General features: G+C 45.0%; 1 protein-coding gene across 4 annotated transcripts in view; it reads right to left on the bottom strand.

Moving 5' to 3' along the window:
* The window catches only part of LOC139574657 (synaptopodin-like), a 63765-nt gene that overhangs the window by 7582 nt on the left and 42990 nt on the right, over positions 1–13193 (bottom strand). For all 4 annotated transcript variants that reach the window (XM_071399420.1, XM_071399421.1, XM_071399422.1 and 1 more), the window contains one exon: positions 4533–6829. In XM_071399420.1, the coding sequence (XP_071255521.1) occupies positions 4533–6829 (2297 nt within the window). The remainder of the gene's footprint in view (positions 1–4532; positions 6830–13193) is intronic.

The following is a 13193-nucleotide window of genomic DNA, read 5'->3' as shown; positions in this document are numbered from 1 at the left end:
CTGATTGGTAATGCCGCACAGGTCTGTAGAGTACGGGCTGAGTCATTCCTGTCAATGCAATATAATCCTACTGCAGTGCAAAAAAAATAATCTCTTACATACTAAAAGTCTTGCATAGTTCATTTTGTTTCAGTATGTTGCATTGAAAGTGGCTAATATTGGCATTTCGCCCAGTAGAGGAAAACATTGATAGTGTTAACTAATGGGGTAAACTAGAACGTGTATTTTTCTTCGAGGGAAAATTGCACAATGGTGGTAAACGATAATAAGACTGCCTATAGGGAGGAGGTCAGAGACCTGGCAGTGTGGTGGCAGGACAACAACCTCTCCCTCAACGTCAGTAAGACAAAAGAGCTGATTGTGGACTACAGTAATAAGGGGGGCGAGCGTCGCCCCCAATTCACATCCACGTGACTGCAGTGGAGCGGGTCGAAGAGCTTCAAGTTCCTCTGTGTCCACATCACTAAGGATATATCAACGTCCAAACACACCAACACAGTTGTGAAGAGGGCACGACAACGCCTCTTCCCCTTCAGGAGTCTGAAAAGATTTGGCATGGGCCCTCAGATCCTCAAAAAAATCTACAGCTGCACCATCGAGAACATCTTGACTGGCTGCATCACCGCCTGGTATGGCAACTGCTTGGTATGGCAACTGCTTGGTATGGCAACTGCTTGGTATGGCAACTGCTTGGTATGGCAACTGCTTGGTATGGCAACTGCTTGGTATGGCAACTGCTTGGTACGGCAACTGCTTGGTATGGCAACTGCTTGGTATGGCAACCGCTTGGTATGGCAACCGCTTGGTATGGCAACCGCTTGGTATGGCAACCGCTTGGTATGGCAACCGCTTGGTATGGCAACCGCTTGGTATGGCAACCGCTTGGTATGGCAACCGCTTGGCATGGCAACCGCTTGGTATGGCAACCGCTTGGTATGGCAACTGCTTGGTATGGCAACTGCTTGGTATGGCAACTGCTTGGTATGGCAACTGCTTGGTATGGCAACTGCTTGGTATGGCAACTGCTTGGTATGGCAACTGCTTGGTATGGCAACTGCTTGGCATGCGACCGCAAGGCACAACAGAGGGTAGCGCGTACGGCCCAGTACATCACTGGGGCTGAGCTCCCTGCCATCCAGGACCTCTATACCAGGCGGTGTCAGAGGAAGGTCCAAAAAACTGTGAAAGACTCCAGCCACCCAAGCCATACAATGTTCTCTCTGCTACTGCACGGCAAGCGGTACCGATGCGCCACGTCTGGAACCAACAGGACCCTGAACAGCTTCTACCCCCAAGCCATAAGACGGCTTAACAAGACTGCTGAATTGTTAATCAAATGGCTATCCGTCCCAGACTACCTGCATTGACCCATTTGCACCAACTCTCTTGCACTGACTCTATGCACACACACACTGGACTCTACCCACAGACTCACACATACTTACACCGACAACCCCAACACACACACGCACACACACACCACAACACACACACACAAACCACATGCGCCCACACTCACATAACATGCACACACATGCGTACTGACGCCACACACACACACACACACTTTCACACTCACCACACACGCTGTTGCTAGTCACTTTACCCTTACTCATATATACAGTACATAGCTACCTCAATTACCTCGTACCCCTGCACATTTCTCGGTACTGGTACTCCCTGTATATAGCCATGTTATTTTCTACTTCCTGTATATAGCTATGTTATTTTCTACTTCCTGTATATAGCCATGTTATTTTCTACTCCCTGTATATAGCCATGTTATTTCTACTTCCTGTATATAGCCATGATATTTTCTACTCCCTGTATATAGCCATGTTATTTGTACTTCCTGTATATAGCCATGTTATTTCTACTTCCTGTATATAGCCATGTTATTTTCTACTTCCTGTATATAGCCATGTTATTTTCTACTTCTTGTATATAGCCATGTTATTTTCTACTTCCTGTATATAGCCATGTTATTTTCTACTTCCTGTATATAGCCATGTTATTTTCTACTTCCTGTATATAGCCATGTTATTTTCTACTCCCTCTATATAGCCATGTTATTTTCTACTTCCTGTATATAGCCATGTTATTTTCTACTTCCTGTATATAGCCATGTTATTTTCTACTCCCTGTATATAGCCATGTTTTTTTCTACTCCCTGTATATAGCCATGTTATTTTCTACTTCCTGTATATAGCCATGTTATTTTCTACTTCGTCTATATAGCCATGTCAATTTCTACTTCGTCTATATAGCCATGTTATGTTCTACTTCCTGTATATAGCCATGTCATTTTCTACTTCCTGTATATAGTCATGTTATTTTCTACTTCCTGTATATAGCCATGTTATTTTCTACTTCCTGTACATAGCCATGTTATTTTTATTTCATCTTATATTTAACTCTGCATTGTTGGGAAGGGCCCGTCAGTAAGCATGTCACTGTTAGTCTGCATCTGTTGTCTACGAAGCATGTGACAAGTCTGCACCTACTTAGGCCCTAAGGGTAACCAGTACCTTGAGCCTAGAGTGTTTTCATGCTGGACAAGAAAGGCCAATGGGTCATACCATTCTTTTGAAGGTAGGGGCCATGGGTCATACCATTTGTCTGAATGCTTTTAACTCTGGGGGGGCTAGACCCTTCCTTCACAAAGAAACAGGTTGTGGAATGCAGTGTGATCGCTCATATTGTACATGGTGTTTCCGTTACCTTCAGAGAGAATCTTTTAAAACGGTTACTTCTTTTAAAAAAAAGTCTGGCTGTTGGTTTTTCTTTGATGTATTTATCTGGTGTGTCCTCTGCCGGCTCTTTGAGTTTTAAACTGGGTGGTAGCTTTTAAGAATATGCATTTGTGTCGTGTCTATTGACTGCTTTCAAATGTTTTCCTGCAGAGATATACATTTAGATCAATGTACTATATGCTTCAGTAAACTATGGGAATAGAAAATGATTCTGGTTATGATTATGGGTCCTGTAAAGGTAGATGAGTGGAAAACATCAGGATAGAAGAAACAGAAGACAGGTTAGGTAAAAAGACAAACAAAAGAAAGAAGGTTCCAGGAAAACAAAGGATAAAGGTTTAATCAGGAGAGAAGAAGAAACAGTTCAACAGAAAAAGAGAAGTTTCTAGATACAGAATTGGGAAAACAGAAATCAGCGCATAAAAGAATAGAGAAACAGAAAAACCAAAGTCCTTGTTGTCAGCTAGCTGGTTTAGTGATCAACATTATACATCTGAAAACATATTTTTATTCTATATTGTTGTTCTATGAATCAGAAATGAGTGCATCAGAGATAAGAGAAACGAGGAAGCTATAATTATTATTATTGTCCACTAGCTCCAAACACTTGTATGTTTTGAGGCTCCCCTATTTGGTTTAGTAATCAACATCGTAAATCTGAAAACACTCACGAGTTATATTTTCATTCTATGTATAAACACTTCACCTGAAATTATTGCTCAGTCAAGTCGTAAAAAACATTTAAGATACATTACGTCAAATGGCATGCAGCAGTGCAGTGTGTAAATGACTGACATCAATGGCCTCAGAGCCAGGGCTCACGGGACGTTAATAGTAGTATATAATTTGGTAGTTCTCGTCTAAAGGCAGAGAAACTGAGAATCAGAAGTCAAATCTGCATCCCAAATGGCACCCTATGTCCTATACAGTGCACTACTTTTGACCTGCGCCCTATGGGCCCTGGTCAAAAGTAGTGTACTATACAGGGAATAGGGTGCCATTTCAAACAGCAGTCAGTCTATATTAGAAACAGAGACGTTAAAGGGAGTTCCCTGCATGATACTTTCATGTCTGTAAACTCGTATTAAATTACAAATCATAGATCATAAAATAGACGCCAGAGCATCTGTTAAAGGGCTTTGTGTATCTTGTTTTCTTTGTTGGTCTCTGCTATTCTCTCTCTCTTCTCTCTCTGCTATTCTCTTCCTCTCTCTTCTCTCTCTCTCTTCCTTTCTCTTTCTCTTTGTATCAAGTCTTTCTGGAGACTTGAAGGGGGAAAAACACTGGAAAAAGTGTGAACCCGATATCTCGCCCCAAAGTTCTTTAGGAGCTGACAGAAGTACAGTCAGTGGTTTTTATATATTGTACTATTTGGCAAATATTCCCCTGTTAACTGACATTAAATAATGTTCCCTTTTTCTGGGATTTGATCTCTGGCTCTATAGCGTGTTTGTCAGTTGCATAGCAAACTTGTTTTCTTTAACCACTAATGAAGCGGCAAAACCATGAAATCAAGATTCCACAAGGAGCTCCAACAAAATGTGTGGCTTTAGGTGTAGACAAATAATATATGTTGAGCTTTGTACTGTAAAGTAACGTCAACAGTGACGTCTAACCCTGTAGTATCTAGTATCTGTAGTATCGTGTGCAATAGAGTAAAATAAGGCTCTTTCTGTCTGTCTATCTGTTGTACTTTGGTTGTGTTAACACAGTTCAGAGTAGAAGCAGAGTAGAAACAGAGTAGATCTATCAGTAGAAGAAGAAAGAAGGCCTCCACACCTGGGGTTCGATCCCTGCCCTCTTGGTAGAGAAGGTGGGTCTGGGTGCCTGGACGCTCGACCGAGGAGAGGCCACTCTCTCCGGAGAGAAGGCAGAGACAGGAGAGGTGATCCTGGGGTCCCTCAGCTGTGGAGTCCCCCCGTGTTGTGAAGGATAGTAATCCCCACCTCCAATTCCTCCTGATGGGGGCTGAAGTGAGGGGGACAGGGTAGGTCTGAAGCGGGGCAGGCTGTTGTAATTGTGTGATGGAGGGTTGGAGGAGGGCAGGGAGGCCTGCCTGGAGTAGGCCTCAGATGAGACCAGGGGTTTGGGTGGTGGAGGGGCCCCTCGGGGCAGAGCGCTCAGCAGGGTGCTGGTAGAGTCCTGGACTGGGTTGAAGATGAACAGGGAGGAGTTGAGCTGGTAGGGCTTGTGCCTGGAGAGGTCCATCTCTATCTTGGTGCAGCCGTTCTCCAGGGGTGGTTCCTCGGGGACCGGGGCCGGAGTTGGAGCCTGCTGGCTGGGCCTCCTGTTCGCGGGCTGAGGGGTCTGGAGGGTCCGGGTCAGCCTGGCGCTGAGGTCAGTGTTGTTAGCGATAGCTTTGACCCGGCCAGGCATATTAGATGGATAGATCCAAGATGGCGGCAGAGACGTGGTGGGAGACGGCGACCTCATCTGACCACCTCCACCACCGGAGACATTCTGGTTCTCCACTACGTACTTCTCCATCCTGGACTGGCGCTTAGCGAACAGCTCGGCCCCCTTCCCTGATGCGTTGGTCAGGGTCTGCTCTGGCTGGTGCTGCCCCCTGGGCTCCCTGGTCCTGGAGCTCTTGAGACAGGAGGACCACTCCGGCACTTTGGCAGCCTCGGCCTTCACCTCCTCCCTGGCTAGGAAGTTAGAGGCCTCGGCCCCCAGAGCCAGCAGCTCCTCCTCTGGGGCTGGGTCGGGAACGGAGCGGAGGCCGTGCTTCTTCCTGTCATCGTTCCCCTGGACCAGAGAGAGGAGTTCAGGGTTGGGTGCCATGACAGGCTTCTCCTTAAAGGTGAACATGGACTTCCTGGCCGTCGACGATCGTCTGATGGCCGCCGCCCCTTCCTCCAGGATGCCCGTTTTGATTGGCTGCTGCTGGTTCTGTTGACCAATAGGCTGAGGGGTGAAGGGGACAAAGGTGTTGGGTCTAGGGGAACTTGGAGGAGGGGTGTTGTGGGTGACAGGAGGGTTGGGGGGTCGATACTGGGCAACAGAAGCAGCTGTAGAAGGAGGGTTGTACTGGGGGACGGGTGTAGACCTAGGGAACATGACAGTAGACATAGGGGGAGGACTGGAGAGAGACTGGGAGGGAGGAGGAGGATGGATGGGGAAGGCTGGGAGAGGAGGCATGGGGTAGGAGGGAGGAGGGGGAGGAGGGGAGAAGGCTACGGGGCGAGTGGCAGTGAAAGGTGGGAGAGGGTGAGTGGAGTCTGAGGAAGCTGGGGGAAGAGTTGGGGTAGGATAGGAGGGGGCTGGAGGTATGTTGTTATCCATGAAGGGACTCCTTGCCTCTGGGGACTTGGGCTGTATGGTGGGTGGAGAGAAGAAGGGTCTGGCTGTCCGGTTGACGATGGTGGGGGCCTGTCTGGACAGGGACATAGAAACTCGGCCTCCATTTTGGATCTCTCCATCAGAGCCCTGGGTGCTGTGGAAGCCATTACGGGTCTCAGAGGGAGCTGTGGGGTATGAGCCCCTATTCATCCCCACTTCCTCTCTGACTGGACCGGTGTTGTTGTCATTTACTGGTATAATCTCTTCCTTCACTTCACCCTCAATATCCTCGTATATCTCCTCTCTTTCTCTCTCTCCACTCCTCTCTTCCTCCTCCCCTTGTCTCTCGTTCACCGGCTGGAAGTGTCTCTCCTGTGTCACAGTTTCCACTTCCTCGTAGATGTGCTCGTCACCTGGGTCCTTCATGATGTCACTTCCGGTGACCTCACTTCCAGAGGGTGGCGACCAGAGTGGTTGTTTTGTTCCAACGCTGTTCTTCCAGTTCAGTTGTATGTCTTTCTCTTTCCCCTCACTAGGTCCCCCTCTCTCTCCTTCCCATGTCAGGTTGTTGTTCCTGGTATCTCCGTCTCTCGCCTCTCGCTCCTCTTCCCTTGTTCTTTCCCCGCAGCTCTCTAGCGTGAAGGCGTTGACCCTCTGCTGGCGGCGGTTGAAGAGCTGGACTCCGCGGGAGTTGGAGCAGCCAGACGGGACGGTCAGCTGGGCAGCGATGATCTGTGACCTCACCCTCGCCTCCTTCAACTCCTTCTCTGATAGGCTGGCACTACGTGTCAGGTCTGGGCGGAGGGTGGGAGATAGAGGAAGGGAAAGTAACAGAGAGGAGGGGGAGAGAGGGATGCAGGAAGAGAGAGAGAAGGATAGAGGAGTGATGGAGGAGGGGAGAGAGGGATGCAGGAAGAGAGAGAAGAGGGGGAGAGAGGGATGCAGGAAGAGAGAGAGGAGAGAGAAGGAGTCATAGAGTGATGGAGGAGAGGGGAGAGAGAGAAAGATAAATCAAGATTGTTATTTGATGACATCAAAAGCTTGGACAAATTCATTGAACTCATAACCCCAGAACAGACTGAGGACTTGTGTTAGTTAGCTACCATCTTTTACAGAAAACAAAATAAACCATTTGAACACCTCCGTTGAAAGCGTTCCCTCAACAATAAGCTTGTAAATGTTCAAACTAATGTGAACCAACGAGGACAAGGTCTTAACAAGTCTGAGGAGACAGTGACATAAATTCACTTATTCCACATTTAGTTGTGTTACAGCCTGAATTCATAATGGATAACATTTTTCCCCCTCACCTATCTACACATAAAACCCCATAATGACAAAGTGAAAACATTTTTTTTTAGTCTTTTTCAAATTTACTGAAAATGAAATACAAAAAATATCTAATTTACATAAGTATTAACACTGCTGAGTCATTGCATGTTAGAATATACCATTGTAAGTCTCTAAGAGTTTTGCACACCTGGATTGTACAATATTTGAACATTATTATTTTCTAAATTCTTCAATCTCTGTCAAGTTGGTTATTGATCATTGCTAGACAGCTATTTTCAAGCCGATTTAAGTCAAAACAGTAACTAGGCCACTCAGGAACATTCAATGTCATCTTGATAAGCAACTCCAGTGTATATTTGGCCTTGTGTTTAAGGTTAATGTCCCGCTGAAAGGTGAATTTGTCTCCCAGTGTCTGTTGGAAAGTCTCTAAGATTTTGCAGCTGCTTAGCTCTATTACGTTTTTTATCCTAAAGTAAACTCCCTATTCCTTGCCAATGACAAGCATACCCATAACACGATGCAGCCACCATGCACTTCACCATGCTCAAAGAGATATTTGTAAAGCTTTTTTTTCATATATTTTTTTTAAATCTACCAATAGGTGAGTTTCTTTGTGAGGCACTATAACATGTCCATGGTTTTTCTGGTTGAATCTGTGTTTGAAATTCACTGCTCGACTGAGGGCCTTAACAGATCATTGTATGTGTGGGGTACAGAGATGAGGTAGTCATTCAAAAATCATGTTAATCACTATTATTGCACACAGAGTGAGTCCATGCAGCTTATTATGTGACTTGTTAAGCACATTTTTACTCCTGAACTTATTTAGGGTTGAATACTGATTGACTCAAGAAATTTCAACGTTTCCTTTTTTAATAATTTGTAGAAATTACAAAAAACATAATTCCACTTTGACATGACGGGGTATTGTGTGTAGGCCAGTGACACAAAATCTCAATTTAATTCATTTTAAATTCAGACTTTAACACAACAACATGTGGGAAAAGTCAAGGGGTTTGAAAACATTCTGAGGGCAGTGTAGCTGTACTATTTAAAAAGCCACATAATTGTTTCGGCTACATATGGTTATCGTTACCTGGTGCTGTACTGTGTAATCCCTCCAACCAAATGTGGTGGGAGGGAGTTAGTTAGTTAGTTAGTTAGTTAGTTAGTTAGTTAGTTAGTTAGTTAGTTAGTTAGTTAGTTAGTTAGATAGATAGATAGATAGATAGATAGATAGATAGATAGATAGATAGATAGATAGATAGATAGATAGATAGATAGATAGATAGATAGATAGATAGATAGATAGAAAGCTACTTAGCTACTTAGCTAGTTAGCTGGTTGGTTGGTTGGTTATCTAGTTAGTTGGTTATCTAGTTAGTTGGTTATCTAGTTAGTTGGTTATCTAGTTAGTTGGTTATCTAGTTAGTTAGCTGGTTATCTGGTTGGTTGGTTAGTTATCTAGTTACTTAGTTAGTTATCTAGTTAGTTAGTTAGTTAGTTAGTTATCGAGTTAGTTAGTTAGTTAGTTAGTTAGTTAGTTAGTTAGTTAGTTAGTTAGTTCACGGACTGGTTTGGTGTTTCACTGTTCAGACTGCCACTGGTAAGACGTAGCTCAGACTAGACTGTGGACAGTTAGAGAAAATGTTCAAACAAACACTTTCACAAAAGAGAACATCCTGCTCGACAAAAGTTGAACAAATACTACAGGTCTTAGGTTGAACCTTTTACTGCAGTGGGCTAAATCAGGGTCACACAGAGTGGTTCTGGGTAGTCTTAAACAAATCTACTTTGAAACAAAAAGTATACACCTCGCACACATGGTTATGGGCTTAAAAAAAGAAGACACCTGGAGCATGTCAGATATAGAGATGAAATGTATTACATTTTGAGTTTGCATCCCAATATTACACTTTATATACATCACAGAGGACTGAAATATAACAAAACTGTTTGACACAAAACGCTGGATTTTCTGAGTTAAAAATAAATTAACATTCCACCCATAAGGACACTAGATCATTTGGTTTCAGGAAAGGGCTACAATCCCAGTGCAGTCAAAAACGTGATTTTCCTGTTTTATATATATATTTATTTATTTATATATATAATATATATATATATTTCCACACTATGAGGTTGGAATAATACTGTGAAATTGTGAAAATTATGATAATGCCCTTTTAGTGTAAAACTGCCTGAAATTTCACCCTGTTTTGATGGAATGAAGCTTTGGGCTTTCCATGGTGACATCACCATGCTGTAAATGAGTTTATAGACCAATAAGAAAGAGTTTCAAACCTCTCTGCCAATAAAAGCTAGTGTTAAGTTTTACCCTCCCCTCTCAGACCACTCCTCGCAAAATTTCTCTTTGCTAAGAAGCTATTTTTGTTCCTTTTTGCCAATTCTTTTGAAAACAAACACATTAAGGTACTTAATAATGTTTTACTCAGATAAAAACGGCTGTATTGGGCATTTAAGGTTCAGGTTTAGCAATGAGGAAGGCATTTCAGACAAATCAACTATTTTTCAGTAATATAATATGTTGACTATGACGACTTGGCACTGTGGCTCATTATTTAGACAATATGATTTAAAAAAAAAGATTTTAAAAAACAGTGTTTCTGTTGAAAATGGAGGCTTGGTTCATTGTCCGAGTTTAAGAGCTCCGTTCAGAGCAGGAGAAAGTATTTCCTCTCTACCATCTGGTCCCTCACCAAGCATTCCTCAGCAGCCCAGAACATTCCCTGTCAGCGTTCCCAAATGGCACCCTATTCCCTACATAGCGCTCTACTTTCAACAGAGCCCTATGGGGCACTGTGTAAGGATTATGATAGGGAATAGGGTTCTATTTGGGACTAAATCACTGCCTCAGTCAGTCTCTGAGTCTCAGGCATGACTTTATAACGTCTTCAAGGCTGTAGATCAACTCTTTATTAATCATAAACCATTTCATCCACAGGTCTATGTACCTCTCCATTTCAGCCACAGGTCTATGTACCTCTCCATTTCATCCATAGCTCTATGTACCTCTCCATTTCAGCCACAGGTCTATGTACCTCTCCATTTCATCCATAGCTCTATGTACCTCTCCATTTCAGCCACAGGTCTATGTACCTCTCCATTTCAGCCACAGGTCTATGTACCTCTCCATTTCATCCATAGCTCTATGTACCTCTCCATTTCAGCCACAGGTCTATGTACCTCTCCATTTCATCCATAGCTCTATGTACCTCTCCATTTCAGCCACAGGTCTATGTACCTCTCCATCACCAGTATCCTGGAGGAAAGTTGGAAATGTCTTTGCACTGAGGCTGGAATACTGCTCTAAAATATCCCTCCTTGAGGCTTTTCATGCATTCACTGACTGGAATGTGAGGGAATGTATATTGTGTGTGTGTGTTATTCTGATCAATCGCTACGACAGCCAATCACAAACAATCCCTCACTGACTATTGTAATCACGTATCTTCCCGGGTTATACATACACATACCATGTCTATTCTGTTTTCCATTCCTGAGATCCTGGTTTTAGTAGGTGAAGATCTCGAACTGTGCTTCTGCCTGTGATTCACTGGAATACAGATCCAACTCCGCCATCACCATCACCGACTGTGATTCACTGGAATACAGATCCAACTCCGCCATCACCATCACCGACTGTGATTCACTGGAATACAGATCCAACTCCGCCATCACCATCAGTGACTGTGATTCACTATTAAAACAACACCCCTGACACAGCTGGCACCGCAGCAAACCTTCAACCTCTCTCCACACCACGACCATCCAGACAGGCAAACCTTCGACCTCTCTCCACATCACGACCATCCAGACAGGCAAACCTTCGACCTCTCTCCACATCACGACCATCCAGACAGGCAAACCTTCAACCTCTCTCCACATCACGACCATCCAGACAGGCAAACCTTCAACCTCTCTCCACATCACGACCATCCAGACAGGCAAACCTTCAACCTCTCTCCACATCATGACCATCCAGACAGGCAAACCTTCAACCTCTCTCCACACCACGACCATCCAAACAGGCAAACCTTCAACCTCTCTCCAATAAACGACCATCCAGACAGGAAAACCTTCAACCTCTCTCCACACCATGACCATCCAGACAGGCAAACCCTCAACCTCTCTCCACATCACGACCATCCAGACAGGCAAACCTTCAACCTCTCTCCACATCACGACCATCCAGACAGGCAAACCTTCAACCTCTCTCCACATCACGACCATCCAGACAGGCAAACCTTCAACCTCTCTCCACACCACGACCATCCAGACAGGCAAACCTTCAACCTCTCTTCACATCACGACCATCCAGACAGGCAAACCTTCAACCTCTCTCCACACCACGACCATCCAAACAGGCAAACCTTCAACCTCTCTCAAATAAACGACCATCCAGACAGGAAAACCTTCAACCTCTCTCCACACCATGACCATCCAGACAGGCAAACCTTCAACCTCTCTCCACATCACGACCATCCAGACAGGCAAACCTTCAACCTCTCTCCACATCACGACCATCCAGACAGGCAAACCTTCAACCTCTCTCCACATCACGACCATCCAGACAGGCAAACCTTCAACCTCTCTCCACATCACGACCATCCAGACAGGCAAACCTTCAACCTCTCTCCACACCACGACCATCCAGACAGGCAAACCTTCAACCTCTCTCCACACCATGACCAACCAGACAGGCAAACCTTCAACCTCTCTCCACATCACGACCATCCAGACAGGCAAACCTTCAACCTCTCTCCACACCACGACCATCCAGACAGGCAAACTTTCAACATCACGACCATCCAGACAGGCAAATCTTCAACCTCTCTCCACACCACGACCATCCAGACAGGCAAACCTTCAACCTCTCTCCACATCACGACCATCCAGACAGGCAAACCTTCAACCTCTCTCCACATCACGACCATCCAGACAGGCAAACCTTCGACCTCTCTTCACACCACGACCATCCAGACAGGCAAACCTTCGACCTCTCTTCACACCACGACCATCCAGACAGGCAAACCTTCAACCTCTCTCCACATCACGACCATCCAGACAGGCAAACCTTCAACCTCTCTCCACACCACGACCATCCAGACAGCTACTGTACATCGACTGATGGGAACCACGGTGTCCTAGCCAATCACAACAACGACTAAAGCAGCCAACCAGCTGGCTCCAAACTCTGACTTGGGGGTCCGCATTCCACATGGCACCCTATCCCCTACCTGTCGTCCACTACTTTTGACCAGAACCCTATGGAAAAGTAGTGCACTATATAGGAAATAGGGCACCATTTGGGACACACTTAGCTTTCCCAGTGTGTTCATATTAAAGGCAGATCTTCCTGGCTCTGAGTGGGTCTTTCATTAAATGTCATGATGATCCCTCCAACTACAGTTTACAGCCAGCCGACCAGACCAGGAATAATCTGCATCTGTGTTTTAGATTTTACAGGCTGGATCTAGACCTTAATTAACTTAACCCACAAAGGGAGAGCACTTTTGTTTATTACATAATTCACTTGTTTTGGCAATGTGAATATGTTTACCATGCCAATTAACCCTTTAAATTGAAATTTAATTGAAGGGGGGGGGGGGGGGGGTCAGAGAGTTAGAGAGAGGGGGAAGGAGAGTTAGAGTGATAGAGGGGGGTGTGAGGGAGAGAGAGAGAGAGGACTATGTAGCGAATAGGGTGCCATTTGGGACGCATTACACCTATCAGGTGACGCATAGTTGCGCAAACACACAAACCACCAATCACGAGCATTCTGATATGATAATGAAATATTGACGACCAAAATAGATAATATCCTGACGTTTGCCTTGTGCA

The sequence above is a fragment of the Salvelinus alpinus genome, chromosome 4 (assembly GCF_045679555.1).
Source record: "Salvelinus alpinus chromosome 4, SLU_Salpinus.1, whole genome shotgun sequence".
Taxonomy (NCBI): domain Eukaryota; kingdom Metazoa; phylum Chordata; class Actinopteri; order Salmoniformes; family Salmonidae; genus Salvelinus; species Salvelinus alpinus.
Note: the sequence above shows the minus strand (reverse complement) of the source record. Positions and strands in the feature narration are given on the sequence as shown.